The following is a 20,779-nucleotide window of genomic DNA, read 5'->3' as shown; positions in this document are numbered from 1 at the left end:
CAAACGTTTGTCGACGTCTGACTGCAAACAGCCTCTGCTCTCACGCGCCACAGTGTTGAAGTGAACTCCCGCCAGTTGTCACACCGGAAATGATGCAACATATGTCGTGAACAGGAAGTTCGTCAGGGCTGGGGTTTGTAGTTGTTACAGGACAAGCAGCAGGATAGCTGCTAATACGAAATGTCACCTTGAAAAACTACAGTGTCCTTCTCGTGTTAACCAAAGCCGTAAAGGCAACATGGCCGCCCCCTCTGTCGCCGCAAGTGAGCTGCTTTATAACATGAATTCGCGAATATCAACATTATGTCCAAACGTTTTAAGTGTCGTAAGACGAATAAGTACAAGGAGCTCACGGTGCCATAGTCAGGCGCAGAGGTAAGAGAAGCTGCTGCTTGTGTTGTTATTGTCGGTGTCGCTTACCTGTGTTTGTGGAGCAGTTCAATGACGAACCAATATCTTTGAGTGAATCCAGAATTCCCGAAGGTAAACAGTGGAAACTCGTCAACTGACTGAAGGGACACGGGTTTACTGATAAAATATTTACGTGTTTTTAAACTTACAACCGCAACTGAAGACTGCCCCACACTTTCTTGGACTTTCTCACTGACTTTCATTGATTTAAGCCTGAGAAAGCACAGACTATACGACCCGGTCAAGACGCAGGACCACACACACACACACACGTGTTTAATCAAACCATTTCCAGGGGAGGAGATTACAGGGGATTTGTGATCTCGCAGAAACTCGTGTGATTTAACGTGACGTCAGAATGTAAACAGACGTGGAAGCACTGTCTGGTTTTTTTGTGCTGAGAAATATGGATGGACCGATACTACTTTTTTGTGTCCGATACAAACTACTGATACCGATATTTGTCCAATCAGTAATTTTAGACCATTTTTAAACGATTTAGCTGTTTACGTTTACGAGTCATTTCAAAGAATAAATCTCCAATTCTGTAACAAATATTGCATACAGTCTGTGCATAGTGTAGCATGCGATATAGAGGATTTTTGGATTGTATTTTTAAAGTTAAAGTTTCTTGCACTTGAATATGCATATAAAATATAGGAAGCCCGGAAGTCCTAATAACAGGAGGCGTGTCCTTTTTGTTCAAGTTTGTGTTATTTCACATTACTGAAAAAACTGTATGACCCTGCAGGAAGATCCTACCCTCAGTTTCAAATATGGAGATGTGCAGACCAAACGTCCAGTTAAAATTTCTTTAATTTCCTATAATTTCTGTTTTAGCATTCCACAGAAGCTTGTCGGTGTGGTTGGATTGGAAATCCACGCCCAGATTAATTCCAAAACCAAGCTGTTTTCTGGCTCAGGGGTTTGCTTCTCTTCCCCTCCAAACTCCCTGGTGTCGTTCTTTGATGGATCCTTACCTGGCACGTTACCTGTAAGCAATGTTTAGCTTAATTTCAACAAAAAGAACAACATTTTTACCCATTCATTGTTTGATCATTAGGTAATGTGTGTGTGTGTGTGTCTACAGGCCCTGAACAGACGATGTGTTGAGGCAGCAGTGATGACAGGATTGGCTCTCAACTGCACTATAAACAGGAAGTCGTATTTTGACAGGAAACATTACTTCTACGCTGACCTCCCTGTGAGTCTCTCACTCCTCATCCTCCTTGGTTGCGCTCTGTGCAACAGTATCATCATTTAACAACCACCAGTGCAGACTACGGCTGCTATTGTCCTGCACATTATGCTGCATTCTGCGTTTCTTGTACTTCATATAAGCTGTCCTCATCTGCCTCTAACTTTTCCATCACAACACTTTCCTTGAACTCTCTCTGGCCCTGAGCTCTAATTTAAAAGTCTTGCTGAAGCAGCAAGAATGCCGTTTGCCACACATACACTGACTCAAATGATACTGAGAGCTGTTAAAGAAAATGACCAATGTTTTTTTCATTCCCGATTTCCTTCAGTGCACTCCTGTTTTTACATTATACATGGGTCATTTCCTTCTTTGTACCTTTGCCGATCATTGAGACATAGCTCTCTTTTATTTACTTAAAGTCATTATTGGAGTTCTAAAAACCCCATGTATAGTTGTGGATCTCTAACTCAACAGTTTCTAGGTATGATTTATTAAACATAAATGTGTGTTGCTGGTAGTCTTTATTATCAACTACGGATTTTAAGTGACCCATAATGGTCTTTATAACAGTTGTAAACACATCTCATAGAAAATTAAAATCCCCACTTCAGACTTTCTCTGTAAATGAGAAATCACTCTTAAATATTAGATATTCGAGTAGAGACTGAATGGCCAAATGTGCAATTATCTCCTTTCAAAAGTAAAAAATAAAACACACTACCGAGCACAAAAAAATGAAAGAAACTATTAATATTTTTTTTAAACCAGCAGCCAGTTTTTCATAAATAAAAAGTAGATGTCCTTTACAGCAGTGGTAATTAACCAGCTGCTTATTTGTACATCCACGCAGACACAGAGCAACACTGGTATTAACTAGCAGTCGTAGTCGTGTCCACTTATTGAATGTAAATCTAATGTTTTCTCTCCTTTCTGCTCTGATTTGATCTTCACCAGCTCCTGGGGAAACATTTGACTCTTTAGATGCTAATGGTTGATTATGTCCTGGAGCTAGTTGCTGACTTTGGCGTTTTGCTTTGAGGAAGCCAGCGTGCTGTGAGCTTATCTGAGCGTTGAAAGTGACCTTATATAAAGTTATGGGCTATTAAACCAAAACATTGATTTGAAAGACCCTAAAATGCTCCATAGAGCTTAAGGGAGCAGCAGAGTTGGATGATAATACAGTTTTTTGACCTTGATATTAAAAATCAATCCATTCATCCAGACGCTTGTATCGATGAACCTGCTGAGAATTATCACCCGAGTCAGCAGATTATGTGAGCTTTTGGAAGTGTATAGAAAGCTTCAGCTCCTGGTTTATGTATTTGTCCCACACTGACGCTGTTTTTGCTTTTACCTGCAGCTGACAGGCATTAAAATGGTTCTAAAAAAAACCATTGTACACGATGGGCTCAACACTAAACCGCACAGAAACAAATTTGAAGATGGCGGGGCATTAGGGGCTAAAGAGACAGATATTTTCCCTGGTAGTTGCAGGACAGAAACAGAGTTAAAGGCGAGTAAACATCGCACTTACATCCAGCAGTTGACCAGAAAACAATGCAAAAAGCAAAATTACAAAGGCTGCAATTTATAAATGAGTTAATCTGACAGTGCAACATCACATATGTCACATGAATCCCAATATTTGGAAGAAAAATGTGACAATTTGGCATTTTTCCCCAAATCATTTAACCCTAAACAGAAATATTTGGTTCATCGTTAATTTCCTAATTTCAATTCATTTCCTAATATCATCCCCTAGTCCTGCCCCTAGTGCAGTTCACGTTATTCCATGCAACGGAGCAGTTAAATGACTGGCCCTCTGAGCCCTGAGGTAATTTTACTGCCATTATGAGTGACCTTTGAAGGTTTTTCCATGAAAAAGCCATAGGAATTACATCGACTTGCCCCACAGAGACGTCTGCTCGTACATCTAGAAATTTGAGAAAGAGTGCATGCGAGAGAGTTTGTCTCACCCAAGAAAGATATTACTCCAACATGACTTTGGGCAAAGTAATGACGAGTGTATTTAAGGGCTGAAGACGTTTTCTTTTCCTCTGTTAATGTTTCTTTGGAACTGCCCAAAGAAGTGGCATAAAATGGGAGTAATACAATCATCCTATGGGCTTATCCTGCCATTTTTACACTGATACATTACCGTTCAAAAGTTTGGGGTCACCAGAACAATTTTTTTGGTGTTTTCCATTGAAACTCACACTTTTATTCATCAAAAGAGTTGCAAAATGAATAGAAAATATAGTCAAGACATTGACAAGATTAGAAATTATGATTATTATTATCAAAATGCTTTGCTTTCGTCAAAGAACCAGCAAAACTGTTTTCAGCTGTGCTAACATAATTGCACAAGGGTTTTCAAGGGTTTTCTAATCATCCAATAGCCTTCTAACGCGATTAGCAAACACAATGTACCATTAGAACACTAGCTAGAATAGTCGTTTACCACATTAACAATGTATAGACTGTATTTCTGATTCATTTAATGTTATATTCATTGAAAAAAAGTGCCTTTCCTTCAAAAATAAGGACATTTCTAAGTGACTCCAAACTTTTGAACGGTAGTGTATATCCCTTTAATAATATCTCGTAGCTGATTTGAGTCTATTGTGAAGATGTGATTGATAAGTTTTGATTACTTGGACTGAATTAAGTGTAGTATAGAAAATACCTTGTGTACTGTCACAACTGTTATTTTGGTTCAAGTGCTGGGCTTTAATTCTACTTTTCTAATGTGATACGTTTCACGGAGACACCAGTTGGCAGTAGCACATGTTTCAATCACCATGTCAGGGATGCGTCATCTCCCCCAAAAAGTTGTGCAGTATTTTGAAATTCCAACAGAAATCCCTTCCAGAAGCACCGGGATTACTGCTGTGTTCCTGTTGCGCTTTTGTGTGTTTACTGAAGATTGCATCAACTCTTTTGGTTTCATTCTCAACAGCTGTCACACACAGCATGGACGATAACACCAGATTACAGTTTTCATTTTCTCCCAAGATTTCACAACAACCCCTGAAACTTTTATCTGGCTTTTAAAGTAGACATATTATACCCTATTTCTCCAAGTTAACTGAGTTCCTTGGTGTCCTAATGAACATGTCTGTGACATGCTTTGGTCAAAATATAAGGATGAAGCACCACAGCAGTTCAATCACCCTGCCAAAACAGCCCTGTTCAGAATGCTTGGTTTTGAGCGCCTGTCTCTTTAAATACAAATGAGACACAGGAAACTACGTTAGCGTCACTGAGGCTCAGGCTGCTAACAGCAGTTAGCATTTGGAATATCCATCATTTGTCGTTTTGCACATTGCCGTCATATATAAAATGTATCCACTGGACACATAAATCCTCTGAGGCTGCAAAGTCTGTGTAGAACTCTGGGCTGCAATGTGCAGCCAAGAATAGAACACTTCGCAGACTTCCGCTCTACTTTTGCCCTCGCCTGCACTCTTGCGTTTTTTTAGGGACAAAGCGGAGCTCTGCGAGACAACAATTCAAGGAATGTCTCATTGTGACGTCCCAGTGAGCGCGCAAGTCAACATTGTGTGTTTTATCTCCTGTACTTAGACTGAGGAGGACCACAAAAACATGAGCGAGTCATCTTTTTTCACACTTTGTTTCCTCATAGGTCCTCCAGAGTCCCAAATATACTTATTAAACTGATTAAAAAGTTGATTTTGCATAATATGTTTCCTTTAAAGTTAGTATAATATCAGTAGGTAGGGAGGTAAAACCGTTTAAGTCCCCAAGGACAAGTACAATAACTTATAGAATACGCTACTCAAAGCAGTACAATGCACACTCCACTCAACACAGTGTCTATTATCAGTCTCTGTCAAATACAGCATGACGTCATAAAGAAAGCAGAATGTCATGGCTTTATTGAACAGTAAAGTCAGTAAATCTGTTGTATATTTGGGTCAAAACGGTGATCTGCGTCGGGTTTATGTAACACAGCTTGATGAGCTGAAGTCACAGTGGCATTAATTTGTGAACGCTTTTCACATTTTTATCTCAAGTTGGACTGTAATCCACACGTATAAAAACCAAAGCAGTCACAGCAGGATTGAAGGACAAATTACCCCCCTTAACCCTTGGAAAATAAATTTTGCAAATTGCATTCTACATTATTGATATGTTCCACTAGAAATCCCTGATTGCATTCTGTTTAACGCCACAGTTTCTCATTAAATGATTAATGCTGCTGTCCAACCAGCGTTCCCTCTTTGAATTGAAATGGCGGGCAATGCACATGCATAAAGTTTTAAACAGCCCTATAATAACATGCCTCAGTAGCTTCACGCTAATCTGTCAGCCTCGGCAAATAATTACAATTTCCCAGAGATATTATGTTTCTAAATATACAGACACAGCCTGACGATTGAAACTTTGATATATCTTTAATTAAAGTAATGAATGTACATCAGCATATGGAAGAAAAGAATAAGTGTGTGAAGTGTGATATTAGAAATGCCCCTGTAACTGATTAGAAAAAAGGTGTTTTCCTCATTAGGGTAACAATCTGCTGTCGCCGTGTGACTGGGAAACTTAGATGTGTCCACAAGGACGTTATTAATGACAAACCTGTCTCATCCTTCATTATGGAGCCAGAAGAAGCTGATTTATTATGCAGGAAATTCAAATGATCTTCCCTTACACCGACGCTGCCTAATGTACAGTACGGCATGTTTGTGCCATCAGAGGCAACATTTCTCAGCAAAAAGTGGTTTCTGAGACATAGATTGAATTTTATACTATAAATTAAAAAGAAAACTTTGCCTAAAACTTGTTTTTTCCCCACTTTCTTTTGTTTTAAAAGGACGTGATTGATTGTGTCGATCAGGCACATTGTTCAGAGAAGCACAGACCAAAACCCCACCCCACCTACCTTCCTCCACCCCCACATCCTCTCATTCTCTTTAGCATAAGTGTGATTAATGTTTAGTTCCTGTGATGCAGTTGCCATAGTGACATGGGGAATTAGAGCTGCAGATTCTTTGAGGAACAGAGAAGCAGATGAAATGATTGTTGGGCTTTTGTGAATGGAAAACCTTGAGCGAAATAATGGCAACGCTGCTGCTGCATTAGCACTACAGCCCAGACGATCAGCACCATGTTTAATTGATGCTGGACTCGTCATCGAGGTTGATTTGTCTCCCAGTACAAATTACATTTTGGTTAAATGATAGTCTATTCTTTGATTTAGAAATAATGATGTCCAACCAGGGGCCACACGGCTGGTGTAGTGGTTAGTCGGTCGGAACAAAGGCCTTTCTGCATTGAGTTTGCATGTTCTCCCTGTGTGTGCGTCGGTTTTCTGCAGGCTTCCTCTCACAGTCCAAAAACATGCAATATGGGGATTAGTTAAAGCTCCCATAGACTGGAAGTTTCAATTAAACCTGTTTTTTGGTGTGTATCTGCGCCATTACATCGTTTATGAAGCCCTAAGGTGCCACTGCTGAGAATGCTGGGTTTTATTATATTCTCGGGCTCTGCAAGCGGTCTGAAAAAGCCTGGTATCGTGACCTAAGGATCCCGTCTCCTGAACAGCAGATCCTCCTGCTCCGGGCACGAGTCCGGGCACATTCGGTTGTGTACATTGAACCGCAGAAGAAGAAGAACGCCCGTTGTGGAGGTGTTTCACTTGCAACAGTGTCCTGGGTCAAAGGCGTAGAAGGGACTGTGGCGGGGAGTTGTGATAAAGCTATTTTTAAACATTGTTAAAACAATGTTTTGATAATGAGTAGCAGTGAATCCACCATTCCAGAGGGGGAGCTGCGCTTCTGAGAGCTGACGTGCTAATTACGTCACTCTCGTTGGCTGGCCAATCACAACACAGTCTGTCTTCTGGGGGTGAGATTTCACTCTGAAACAGCGCGGCTGACAAGAGCTTCAATGAGAAGAGATTTCTATCCGCTCGTTTGCAGCAACTAGGATGTTTTTGACTATAAAAACAAGTTAATGGATGTAAGTAGAACTCCATAACTCACATATATGTGCAATAGGATCACTCTATGTGAGCTTTAAATTGACCATAGGTGAGAGTGGATGGTTCTTTGTCTCTATATGTGGCCCTGCGATGGACTGGGAAACTGTCCAGGGTGTACCCTGCCTATCGCCCTATGTCAGCAGAAGAAGATGGATGGATTTCCAACCAAGGCTGCAGGAAACTTGAAGACCTGGAAACCATCTGATCTGTTGCTCGGTTGTGTCACTCAGAATAAGGCCTTACTTGACTCAGTGCGTTCTAACCTTGGTACAGGCCATGGTGATCTCCTGCCCTAGGAGTGAGAATGCAGTTCTCATTATGTCAGCAAGTGTCTTTTAATCAGGACGTTACATAGGACGCAATACAATAATTTTAGTAAGAAAAAGTTACAAGGGGTAACAAAATGTTTCAACTTATTCAGATTCTCTATTTGCTTACCTGCTGCACAGACTGGCTCTATAATGATGTATCTTCTCCTGTCAGGCTGGATACCAGATCACACAGCAGCGGCGTCCTATCGCAGTCGATGGCACACTGACGTACAGCTTCCTTGGAGGAAAAAAGAGGAGCGAAGTGATCAGAAAAGTTGCCACGGTAAAACAGATCCAGCTGGAGCAGGACAGCGGCAAGAGTCTCCATGATGACGCCCACAGCCAGACGCTCATAGACCTCAACAGAGCAGGTGACGTCACATAGTGTTGTGGATGCTGTTGTGGATCTTTGTTTTAGTGTTATAACAAACCTGTCAGTAAATTTCCGGGAAAAAGAGTAAAAGCAACAATAAAATCCTTTGACACACAGCATGTGTCAGTCTGATGTAGCGTATTCCACAGTGCCACTTCACTGGATGATATGTTGCTGTTTGTTCAGTTTCTCCCTCTGGCTCAGGCTCCTGAGGCCCAACATTGTTTTATTACCACAAACATGACATCTGTTTGTTGTCGGTTTTGTTTTTTATTTGTCACATGTCACCCAGCTGCCAAAGATTCTCACCATAGAACCCACTGTGGATTAATCCACCGCTGAAAATAGCCCTTAAACAAAACTACTGCTATGTGCTACTGTTCTGAGCAGTAGTTTGAGTTTTGTGTTCCCAAAAACATTTCACGACACTGTTTCGCCACAAAAATAAAGCTAAATTAAATCTTTTTGACTTTTTAATGGCATTAAAGACATGAAATATTAGGAAAGGTACTGAGAGTTTGACCAATATATAGGCTATAACCGATAATGTACCGGTACACCAATATATACGTCTTTTGCCCAACTGCAGCTAAACTGTCCCTTAGCACACATTAGCGTAGTGAACGTAATGAACATGTTAACCTACGTCACACGTTGACACATCTACCGGGGGAGCGTGCTACTATTTCCGTTCAGGAAAAATGCCGGCGGATCAAGCTGTTGTGTTGCCTGTTGCGTTGGCTGTGTTTGTTTTTCTCCGTCAACACCAGTTTTCTCCGTCCTTCTAAACTCTATATCACGAATGTGATTGAAATCTGACAAGTTAAGGGTATTCGTGTTCAAGTGAACGCCGGTACACACATCCAAAACACTGACAAAACTACCCAGATGTAGCAGCGCTAGCTAGCGGCTATTTGCCGAGTGCTTCGAGAGAGTTTGCCCGTCATGTAGAGCTTTATGTTAGCTAGCTGCTTTCATTAATCGTCAGTTATACTGACATTAGTGTTCAAAGCTCAAAGGTCCTTTGGATGTATGTCAAACCAACATATTCCAACACATTTCGACATTGTAACATTCTTATTTGCGAAAATATATTACAACAAAATTATTCCTCCGCAGACGTGGCGGCCATTTTTGTTGAAAGCTCGTTGAAGCTCACTTAAAGGGCAAAATCACACTCCCCCTTGCTCCCCCCTACATGTGAACGCACAAAATTTAAGGTTAGGGGAGGTATTGGGACGGGGCCAAAGTCTCTTCTGTTGTGAAATTTACATCATATTTTTTCATACATATGTCGCAGCAGATGAGGATATAAAATGTATTTATTGTGTAAAACACATAAACATAAAAAAAAATAAAAAATAGCTATAGGGGATGCTACCATAGCCTAGCATAGGCGGATCTTGGTGTGTTTGCTTATATCCATTTTAATACATTTTAAAGCCAATATCTGCAGATAACGATATTGTGACGATAATATCGTGCATCCCTATTTTAAATAATCCTTACTGACGTATACACACGCAACTCTTCATAAGAATTAATCTGCAGACTAAAAGTCAAATTTACAAATATATACACACACAGAAGAAAGTGTTGCATTAAAGGTTAGTAATCCGTAATGGTTTAGTCTTAAAGTTAAAGTGTGATGTTGTACGTGAATATCCCTCATCCTCAACACCTTCAGTTAGCATGTTTGTCCGTTGTGGGCTACTATAATGTGGTGTTGCTCCAAAATGGCGGCTTCTGTAGAGCTGACACAGTTACTGATAAAAATCTAATTCTGAGGTTTTTCACTTCAATTTCTGCTAGCATACGGAGTTTATACAGTCAGTAATAACAGAAAGAGAATGTGAAAGCCATATAAATCTTTTTATCGGTGTCATTTTTCTGTGGATTTACACTTAACAAAGCAGCAAAAAATGCTGTCTTCAAATCCATCAGGTGTAGGTCTAATGGAGGTGGTGATGGAGCCAGACATGAGCTGTGGAGAGGAGGCTGCTGCTGCTGTCAGAGAGCTGCAGCTCATCCTGCAGGCCCTGGGCACCTGTCAAGGCAACATGTCTGGTAAAGAAAATCACTTTCATCTCTATCTCTCTGTGCTTCTGTGCCGCTGAGATATCAACTTATTTCCCTCTCTCTGTTTGTGTGTGTGTGTGTGTGTGCACCTCTTTCTCATCAGAGGGCCAGCTGAGAGTCGATGCCAACGTGTCCGTCCACAGACCGGGTGAAGCACTGGGCATCAGGACTGAGGTGAAGAACATCAACAGCAGTCGGTACCTGGCCAGAGCAATAGGTTTGTACCATGAGAAGTGTACTTTAAGTTGTTTTATGATTTTTGGGACTTTACATTTTTAATTTTTAATCAACTAATATAGTATAAGTAGTGTAAAAACAACACTTTATCATTTCATTGGATGTTACTGCGGGGACCAATTTACTTAGTAGTGACCCTGGATATACAAACACTTATATAACCTGCTATAAAACAGCAACATTTCTACTTAATTTCAGTTTTTACCCTTTCATGCTTCAACAGACATTTACTCTACCCAAATTCAAAGTAAAGAAATTGTGATAAAATAATAAAATATGATGGATCACTACAGATTAAAAGTGCAACTTGCAATGATTCAATATTTACCAATAAGTTAAATGCTGACATTTTTGCTTTAAACTACTCAACAGTATATACAAATATGATATAATTACATTAGAAATTATAATACAGTGATATTAAACATTATAGATCAGAGTTCACATGTTGACATGATCATTTTATCATGATGCTTTATGAATATTCTTGAAACTTACGCATATTTTAGTAGTTGTTTTTACGAGTAAAGGATCTAAATTCTTCTTCTTCCAACACTGGAAACTCATACACCACTCATTTGTGTGAACCTGCAAGATTTGTTAAATCATATATTCATCACTTTTGTACTTGCAAATAGGATTTTTTTGTTGTTGTTGTTGAAATTATGAATTGGAGCGAAGACAGGAAGATTATTTCATATTGACAGCGACTCGAGAAGCATAAATTGAGGACTGACAGCCATTCACAACTAATTAGCTGTGTGACTGCAGAGTATGTTGGCACAGTGGCGTCACACAGCTGTTCAATTTAAAAAAGCATAGATTTTGTGTCAAGCCCAGGCTAATTGAGTGTTGATAGAGCTTCATTTAAAAAAAAAAAGCTGACAAAGAGTCTCATTCAGAAAACTTCAGCGTTTATTCACACCCAGGTCTGTAAGCGCGGTTTAATGCATCACGGGGTTGTAACTAAGTGATTTATCAATAAAGTTTTAGCACGTTTACGCCGCTGCTGAGCTGGTATTTAGAAAGCCACGGAGAAGAACCTCATTCATCACAGTCATAATGTGGCAGCAGCAGTCACGGACCTCGAGGATTGTCAGCGTTTAGCGGCAGATGTTTGGCATTTACCGCGTCGTTGGGGGTGTTTCTGTGCGTCGTCATAAGTATCCGTATTTACGCGATAACGCTGTCTCTTGTATCGGCAGACTTTGAGATCCAGAGACAGATCGATGTGTTGCAGAGAGGAGGGGCGGTGCAGAACGAGACGAGGGCGTACGATTCCAAATCAGGGTAAGAGGATAACGCCAAGCTTGGTCATCGACTGTGATCGACTGTGATCTTTGCCCTGTTCGTTAGTCTCACTCTTTGTCTCCTGAGCAACTTTCTGCACAGTCGTGTTTCCTAATTTATTTTTTAATCACGGCATTAAAAGCCCAATTTATTTCTGACCTTGTGTTTCAATTGGCTTGTCATATTTTTTTTCCCCCATCACCCATTGTTTTGTGAACTTTAAAGCCTTTAGTTTAGTATTTAGGTGAGTGTGACTGAGCGTTAGCTGTCAAACACACAGGTCAACGTGCACCAATATCTGCTATTATGCTATTTGACTCTACATGAGATCGTAATTCATAAAATCGATTCCTCAGGAAAAGTTTAATGATGCTATAAATCAAATTTAGAAGTTGACTTTTTCACATTTTCTCATAAGCTGAAAAAACCAGAGTCATCCATCGATGGCAATACAAGAAAATAAAAGTTATAGTCACTGGGTTTCACTCCCCAAACTTCATCCACTCACCTGAAGTCCTTCTTTGTCCCTCATGGGAATATTGTCACTAGAAAACACAAATATGCAAATATTAATTTACATTTTCACACTTTTTAAAGCTGCAACTCTTCACCAATGGTCAATTTAGAGTGTCCAATTTACCTAATCCCCATATTGCATGTTTTTGGACGGTGGGAAGTAACCGGAAAACCTGGAGATTTGGGGATTAGACAAATGGACATTCTAAATTGAGTGTGAGAGTAATTGGAGTCTACCATGTCAGATGGTATTGGCACCAGCGCCCCCCATGACCCTCATGTGGAAGATAAAGTGGTAGAGGATGAGTGGATTATGTATTTTTGTATTCTTTAGTTTTGCCTCCAGTCTGGTCTCACCGTCTTGTAGGCGTCCTTAGGTTAATAAATCAAAGACCTGCATTTGCTTCTCGGCCCCGTTTCTTGCGTTCCTGAATCCTGGCACAGTTGTGACAATTAGTCTTGAGCATTGCTAAGGAGAAACCATCACGGTAATGATGATGAATAGAGCCATTTGGGTGCTGCCGTTTTATCTGCGAGCTTTGCGCGAAACCACAGGGCTGCTGCGTATACGAGCTCGCGGAACGCTCCGGCTCCCACACAGCTGAGGCATGGATCATCTTTGATGCACCGCAGCTCTTTCCCATGAGGCCTCCTTGCATGTCAGATGTACATGGTGAAGCATGTTAAACAGCGTGTGGAGGCCTGTGATTGGCTCTTGTTGTTCCTGCCAAAGGTTCAGAAGGCAACACATCTGACTCCCCACCAAACTGGGTCAACTGATACTCATCACTACACACATGTGATGTGTCTCTCTTTTATTGATTATTAATGATTAGCTCAATATTAGATCATTTACACTACCATTCAAAAGTTTGGGGTCACTTAGAAATGTCCTTATTTTATTTTTTAAGGAAAAACACTTTCTTTTTTTTCTTCTTTTTTTTCAAATAATATAACATTAAATGAATCAGAAATACACTCTATACATTGTTAATGTGGTAAACCACTGTTCTAGCTGCAAACGTCTGTTTTTTAATGGAATACGTACTTAGGTGTATAGAGGCCCATTTCCAGCAACCATCTCTCCAGGGTTCTAATGGTACACTCTTAGAAATAAAAGTGCTAAGTAGAACCATATAAGGTTCTTTGGCTTGTCCTCATAGAACCCTTTTTGGCTCCAGGTATGACCTTTTATACCTTTTGCAGGGTTCCACCAAGAACCCTTTTAAAACCCTTTATTCAGGAAGGGGGTTTTAAAGGGTTCTCTGGATCAAAATGGTTCTTACTGGAATCATTAGTGTTACCAAGAACCCTTGAAAAACCCTTTTTTCGGGAAGCAAATGGTTCCAGGTAGAACCTCAGCCCTTGTAGAAGGACCCTTTTGGAACCCTTATTTCTAAGAGTGTACATTGTGTTTGCGAATTGCGTTAGAAGGCTATTGGATGATTAGAAAACCCTTGAAAACCCTTGTGCAATGATGTTAGCACAGCTGAAAACAGGTTTAGCTGGTTCTTTGATAAAAGGGCAAAATGATTAATTTTAATAAATATCATTATTTCTAATCGTGTCAATGTCTTGACTGTATTTTCTATTCATTGTGCAACTCTTTTGATGAATAAAAGTGTGACTTTTAATGGAAAATGCTAAAAAATATTTATTTTATAATATAATTTTATAGGTGACCCCAAACTTTTGAACGGTAGTGTACATGATTTTAGAAAATACTAAGGCAAGGAGTTGTTTTCAAATTAAAAAAATGCAATTTGAAACAATGCAATTGCAAAATAATTCTTCTATTCTTGACTGTTTTATCTTTTATGCAAATGTTGGCTACAGTTCACATCGTAAATTAATATTTGCACATCTGTTGTCTTCTAGTGAGACTATTCCCATGAGGGACAAAGAGGGTCTTCAGGACTACAGGTGAGTCTGGAAGGAGCTTGTGTTTATTGACATGCAGTTATTATATAAGAATGAATGAGTGGACTGAGTGGCAGCTGGACAGACGGCCATAAACGGATATCACTCACTTCTCTCTCCGTGTGTGTTTAGTTTGAGGAATGATTGATGGACAGGTATGAGATTAAGTCCAATGATAAAGGGAAGCGAGTGAAACGGGACAAGTTTGGTGTCAAAATGAGTGCTATTAACTCTACGGCGCTAACCTCATCTTCTCTAAGGTTATCTGCGCTGTTGATAAAGCTTTTCCTTCTCTTTCTACCACCTTCAGGTTTATGCCCGAGCCCAACCTGCCCCCTCTGATCGTGTATGAAGACGACGCGTCTCTGCCCGCCGGCGTGGACACGAGCCAGGCTGTGGTGGTGCAGAATCTGAGGGACGGGCTCCCAGTGCTGCCCAGCGTCAAAAGAGACATGTTGGTGCAGACGTACGACATCCTCCCCGAGCACAGCTTCACTCTGTTGGTGAGTTTATGAGTGGGTGAATGCAGTCTGTTTCCCCCCTGTACTTTAACTACCATCAAATCAGCTTGGATGTCTTCTTTTTTTGGCAGAGTGAGGACGGGCTGGTCGACTACTTTGAGGCTGTGTTGAAGGCGACCAAGAAGGAGCCGAGGAAGGTGATTGGCTGGGTGACAAAAGAGCTGTTGGGGCAACTCAACCAGAAAGACATGAGCGTGAGCCAGAGGTGAGGAAAGTGCCTTCGTGCTGCTTTTACTATATTCAAAGTCCTCTTAATGTCCTATTTCTTCTCTCCCGTTTCCGTGTCATTTCCTAACTGTCTGGAATAAGAATGCAGTGAAAGGCAAAACTATTTATTAGTCTCCAGATGCACTGTGGGCGTCTTTTCTGGCATAAACACTGATCTTGTTAGGACCAGTCGTCCTCATGGAGACCGGAACCTCATTTCTGAGGAACTGGTTAGGTTTCGGGGCTGAGATTTGAACGTGGTAAGGTTAAGGTTTGGGATAATGCTTAGTTTAGGTTGGCCAAATGAATGAAAGCCAATGCTGTGTCCTAAGAATAGCTGTGCGAGCCTGTGTGTGTGTATGTGTGTCTCGCCTCTCTTTATTCTCAGATGTCACAAACCACTAATTCAAGGGTTAACCTCAAGTGGAAAAGCTCTTGATTCCATGTCAGAAGCATCACCTAATCCATATGCGTGACTAAACCTCAGTCTGAGACACTTCACTGAATGGACTATTCATAGCAGATGGTTTTTACAGTTGGGTGTGAGCGGCTCAGCTCGGCTCGGCTCTGTGAGGGAGCTCTGAGAAAATGCCAGCAGCGAGAAGGAATACGTCGGTAAGTTAAATCAATAGTATCAAAAGGCGAGCACATGAGGAGGAGGAGGAGGAGGCTGGGTCGATGGTGGTGGTGGTGGAGGGAACTCTGGCATCAAACAGCGCTGGCATGTGTTTTATCAGCAGAGTGAAGATGCTGTCAGAGAAGGAAGGGAAACAGAGTGGGTGAAGTTGTAAACACCAACTACTGTACAGCAGAACAACCACCATCCATCCATTCATCCATCCAAGGCCAACCTGAAAGAATGCTCCATAGAGATGAAATAAGTAGCAGAGTTGCATGATAATTCAGGTTTTTTTTTTAACTTAGTGATATTATTTTGAACTGCTTTATCCTTTGAGAGTCACAGTGGAACGAGAGGCAGGTTACAGCCTGGACAGTTCACCTGTCAATCACGTGACCAACATGCAGAGACAAACATCTATTCACATTACATCAGAGGGCCACAACTAAAAAGTAAAATAAATAAATAATAATTAAACCACTCTTTAAAACTAGAATTAAAGATAATCTGCCACAAACAGAAATAGAATCCTAAAGTAGTGCACCGTAACTAAAACAACGAGCTTATTGACACATTGATTTAGTTTCCTGTGATTTCAAAATAAAGTTTCAGGCTGTGTTTCAGACAGACAGAGGCAACAGGTCGGACACCCGCCCCTGCGCTGCTGCTGTATACACACAAACGCTCCCTCAGTCAGGTCTGATTAGTTTTGCTCGACAGAGCCCGTTTTCAGACGAAGCTACACCGCTTCTGTTCATGAAGGTTGAGCAGAGGCAGAAGTTACACAGTGCAGTTTTAGGCCTCTCTTGCAATATGTAGCTCCACCTCTAGATGGCACCAAATCCTACACACTGGTCCTTTAACAGGACAATAACTTCTGGCCATCTGGCTTTGCTTCATGCTGTCTTCTTGTTGACCGGGCATTGTTCACAGGCATTATGGGATTCCCTATGGCAACACATTGCAGCCTAGATACATGAACAGGGGTTATACCGTAAATACCCTGGTTAAAGTGAAACATGTTTTTCCACAATTTCAACATCGTCCTAAATAATTACGATTTAAAAAGGAGTCGTCTTTTCAGTCATGAGGCGCTCGTCCTAGTTTGAATTCTGTCATCGCAGCTAAAAATAACACAACATTGACCTGTTACTTGAGCTGAGCGACTGCGTGGATGTGGTTTAGAATGTTTCGATGAACTTTAACCCAATCCAGACTTTAGATTGTGGGAGGAACATTACTTTATACTGTTGTTTGAATTACCTCAAAGATTATTTGTTTACACAGATAATCCTTTAGCTGTTGTATCCCCTAGCATTAACATATGCAAGTTCATATAATCATTTTTGGATGACGGTGTTTTGATGTCTCCCCACTGACTTTTCCAAAAACACTTGAAACGGAATAAAGTCTTTATAACATGTTGAAACAGATATTTCCTTCTTCTCGTTGGAAGCTTCACTTCAGCTCGTTGAGTCCAACTGAGAATAGCAAAAAAAAAACATCGATCTGTTTTTTCTTTCTTTCTTTGCTTAGAATAAAAACCTTCGAGTCATCGCAGAGCAAATGAAACTGAACCGAAGTAATGAGTCGACATCGACGCAGACGCTGTGAACTTCGCTTTATCTACATCTAGACGGAAAAATGGTTGAAACATTTGAGTTTGAGTGATCCACGAAGCGGCTGCATTTGCTCTAGTATTTGGACGATCAGCCTTCAAAATCTGCAGGCGGAATAGAACAAAACGTTGCTTAAACATACTGTGATCATAGTCACTATTGTATTTTCTTTGTCCTCTCAAAATCAGATTTTTTATTTTCTGGTTCCAAGACTGTCAGATTTCTAAGAGGAAACAGGAAATTGGGATGCAACGTCGGTCAGACAGCCAGAAACCCGAGAGTCCACACACGTCATTAAGAATTCAACCAGGCAGAGACGAGTCACTCCTCCAAGGTTTCCACCCTCAGAGAAGTTGCTGGCGGCTGCCTACGAGGGGGAAGTCTCTGCAGGGTGGTGACAGGACGGTGGCAGATTAATGAAATGTCCCACCAGGCGTCCAGTAACGCCGTGTTTCGAATGTGATTTATTTTTAACTGACGTGTGTCCACTGCCAGGTCATTAATCCCCTATTAATCACCCAGTTTGAGTTGCTTTGGTCAAGTTCATGTTTGTCCTACTAATTTTAAAAAAATAGCGTTCTAGCTTTGTTGTAGCTGCTTTATTTCCACATTTTATTTATTCACTTTAAGCCAAATACTCCCTGCAAACCTGCTTAACCATTACTTGTAGCTGGTTGTATACATTTTTTACCCACGTATTTAGGAGAATAATATTTTTACATTTAGCCGATATAACCATGTTTATGTGTTTAAATCTGTAGTGTCGCCTGGCAGCATTCCGAGGCTGCACACAGGAAGTGATTTGTTTCTATATGAGGCAACAGGTTGGACACCTGAATTAACCCTGACCCTCATCCAGCAGGTTATCGGGATAAACGCCTCTTGACCCCACCCGCCCCTGCGCTGCTGCTGTATTCACACAAACGTCCCTCAGTCAGGTCTGATAGTTTTGTCTGACAGAGTCCTGAGTTGCACCGTTTCTGTTCATGAAGGGTGAGCAGAGGCAGAATAACAACAACAATCAGAAGTTACACAGTGCAGCTTTAAGCTTCTCTTGCAATATGTAACTCCACCTCTAGATGGCACCAAATCCTTCACACTGGTCCTTTAACGGGATAATCTGTAGTTTAGTAAACTACTAACAGTATACTAAGCGACAGTATGCGAACTTTATTATCAGTTTTCACTGGAATGTATTCTGCAGTTTATTAAACATAAATATTTTAGCAATCTTTCAAAAACTTGTTTCTAACTAAACTCACTTTTATGTTCAGGAATTAGATAAGTAAATTAGGAAGTAAATAACTATAATTTAACTTTTTTTTTTTTTTTTAACTTCACCTATAACAATAATTAGCATTAAAATTATATTTTTGGTTGAAGAACTTCTACACACTGGTGTATTAACCATTACACAAATGATGTTGATAATTACCAATGCTGTTAATTTAGGGCAGCCATGGCTTTGGGTGATGGTGGTCTAATATATTTATTAAGCACTTTTTTTTTTTTTTTTGTGAAATTGAAAATGCATAGACACAAGGTGGAAACTGTTGATCTGTTTCCACAGTGACTGTGGGATGTTTTGGAGGAGACGCAGTATCTCCTGGCCTCCAGTTCACTGAATGAAACTCAGTCTCCACTTAATATTTCCAAACAGGCGTTTTGATTCTATTTGTCTGGTAGCCTGGGGAATCAACAAGCAGACGCAGGGAAGGCAAACACATTATAGTCAAACGTTGATAGACTCTTGTGTCCTTTCAGTCTGACATTCCCTCTCTCTCTCTCCTCGTCTCCTCCACCATTTTAAATCACTTATTCAGTCCATTTAAATGTAATTACATTACCCGTTCATTTGATTTCAGCCCGGTCTCTCCTCTTGCCTTGGCCGAGCTGCTGGAGCTCCAGGAAACAGGACACGTCTCCTCTTCGGTTGCCAAGCAGGTCAGTCAGCTGCACACAGACGGCGCGTCCCCTCCTCATCTGCCCATCACGCTGTACACACACACACATACACACACAGCTACGGCTTGTTTGTATTCCAGTCATCACCTGCGTCTCACTGGTTTCTCTCCATTGGCAGGTGTTCCAGGAGATGTGGAGGTCAGCCGGCAAGTCGGCCGCACGGATCATCCAGGAGCAGGACCTGGGTCTTGTTAGCGACACCGCACAGCTGCACAGCATCTGCCAGAAGGTGGTGGACTCGCATCCCGAGAAGGTGAGAGCTCACACGCTAATTTTCTATTTTTAATTCAATTGTTTTTTTTGTTTTTTTTTTAAATCACATCTGAGACGATTTGTGTCTGCCGTGTAGGTTCGCGCCATCAGAGCCGGAAACAAGAAAGTTCTGAACAACCTGATGGGTCTGGTTCAGAAAGAGACCAAAGGTAGAGCTGACCCAGTTCTGGTGAGAGCAATCTTAGAGGAGAAGACCTCATGAAGGTCACGCACACACACGAGGCTGTAGGTCGTAATCACATTTTGTAAATACTTTACAAAGTTTTCAACATCTGTATTTATGTGTCTCCTTCAAATAATAAAGCTTTTGAGAATATCACTATCTGTGACAGTGTGATATCACCATGTCGTATTTGTACTCTTATTTTTGATATTCTGACCAGATTGAATGAGATTTAGGAGTCTGTGGGGGCCAGGTTATAATCTGGGGGTGCCTCAGTTGGTCAGAGTCAAAGATCAGCGATGTTGTGTGCCCAAAAATAAGCTCAGTTGTACGGTGGTCCTGAGGTGCAAAACACAAAACAAAAAGCGCAAAACAAAAAACACTAACGCAAATGACAAATCACAAAAGACAACGAAAAACAAACGCAAAACAAGCAACACAAATCACAAAACACAAACACAAATGCAAAACAAAAAACAAATGCAAATCACAAAACGCAAAACAAAAAACGCTAACGCAAATGACAAACGCAAATCACAAAAGACAAACGCAAAACAAATAACACAAACGCAAAACAAAAAACAAAAATTACAAAAGACAAATGCAAAACAAAAAACAAACGCAAATCACAAGACACAATGCCAAACAAAAAACAAAAAACGCAAATGACAAAACAAATGCAAAACCAAAAACACAAATGAAAATACACAAAAGCAGAAAACACTAAAACATGAACTAAGTTTGTGTTTTGTGATTTGCGTTTGTTTTGCACCTCAGGGCCACGGTACAGGATTAAAATGTGGAACAATGGTTAAGGGAGAATATATATCATGTGGATTGACCGCTGGAGTCCATTGAGAATCTATGGGTAAGACCTAACAGTGGTCAAGCTCTACCATCATAAATAGAAGATCTTAACTTTAATGCAACTGTGGATTGAAATACATGATGTGACCTTTTAACTGGGCTAAAGTCAGTCCAACTAAATATTAAAGTGAGTAACTGTTTTGTGGGACTGGGCAGTGAATGTGAAATGAATCTAATGTTAAGTTAAATGGTCCTTAGAG

The 20,779-nt window shown here is 40.7% G+C and overlaps 1 protein-coding gene across 1 annotated transcript; it reads left to right on the top strand.

The window, feature by feature from the left end:
- Positions 1 to 303: 303 nt before the first annotated feature.
- Positions 304 to 19,783, top strand: gatb (glutamyl-tRNA(Gln) amidotransferase, subunit B; the record flags this gene model as incomplete). Its single annotated transcript, XM_083909346.1, has 13 exons — positions 304 to 362; positions 1,252 to 1,405; positions 1,502 to 1,615; positions 8,103 to 8,301; positions 10,248 to 10,370; positions 10,486 to 10,599; positions 11,825 to 11,909; positions 14,304 to 14,348; positions 14,656 to 14,848; positions 14,938 to 15,071; positions 19,177 to 19,255; positions 19,395 to 19,529; positions 19,626 to 19,783. The coding sequence occupies 13 exons, from the start codon at positions 304 to 306 to the stop codon at positions 19,749 to 19,751; spliced, it is 1,560 nt and encodes a 519-aa protein (XP_083765472.1). The 3' UTR covers positions 19,752 to 19,783.
- Positions 19,784 to 20,779: the final 996 nt, after the last annotated feature.

This window comes from Microchirus variegatus, assembly GCF_963457635.1.
Source record: "Microchirus variegatus genome assembly, chromosome: 23".
Taxonomy (NCBI): Eukaryota; Metazoa; Chordata; class Actinopteri; order Pleuronectiformes; family Soleidae; genus Microchirus; species Microchirus variegatus.
The sequence above is the reverse complement of the archived record's forward strand: the minus strand, read 5'-3'. Positions and strand labels throughout refer to the sequence as shown.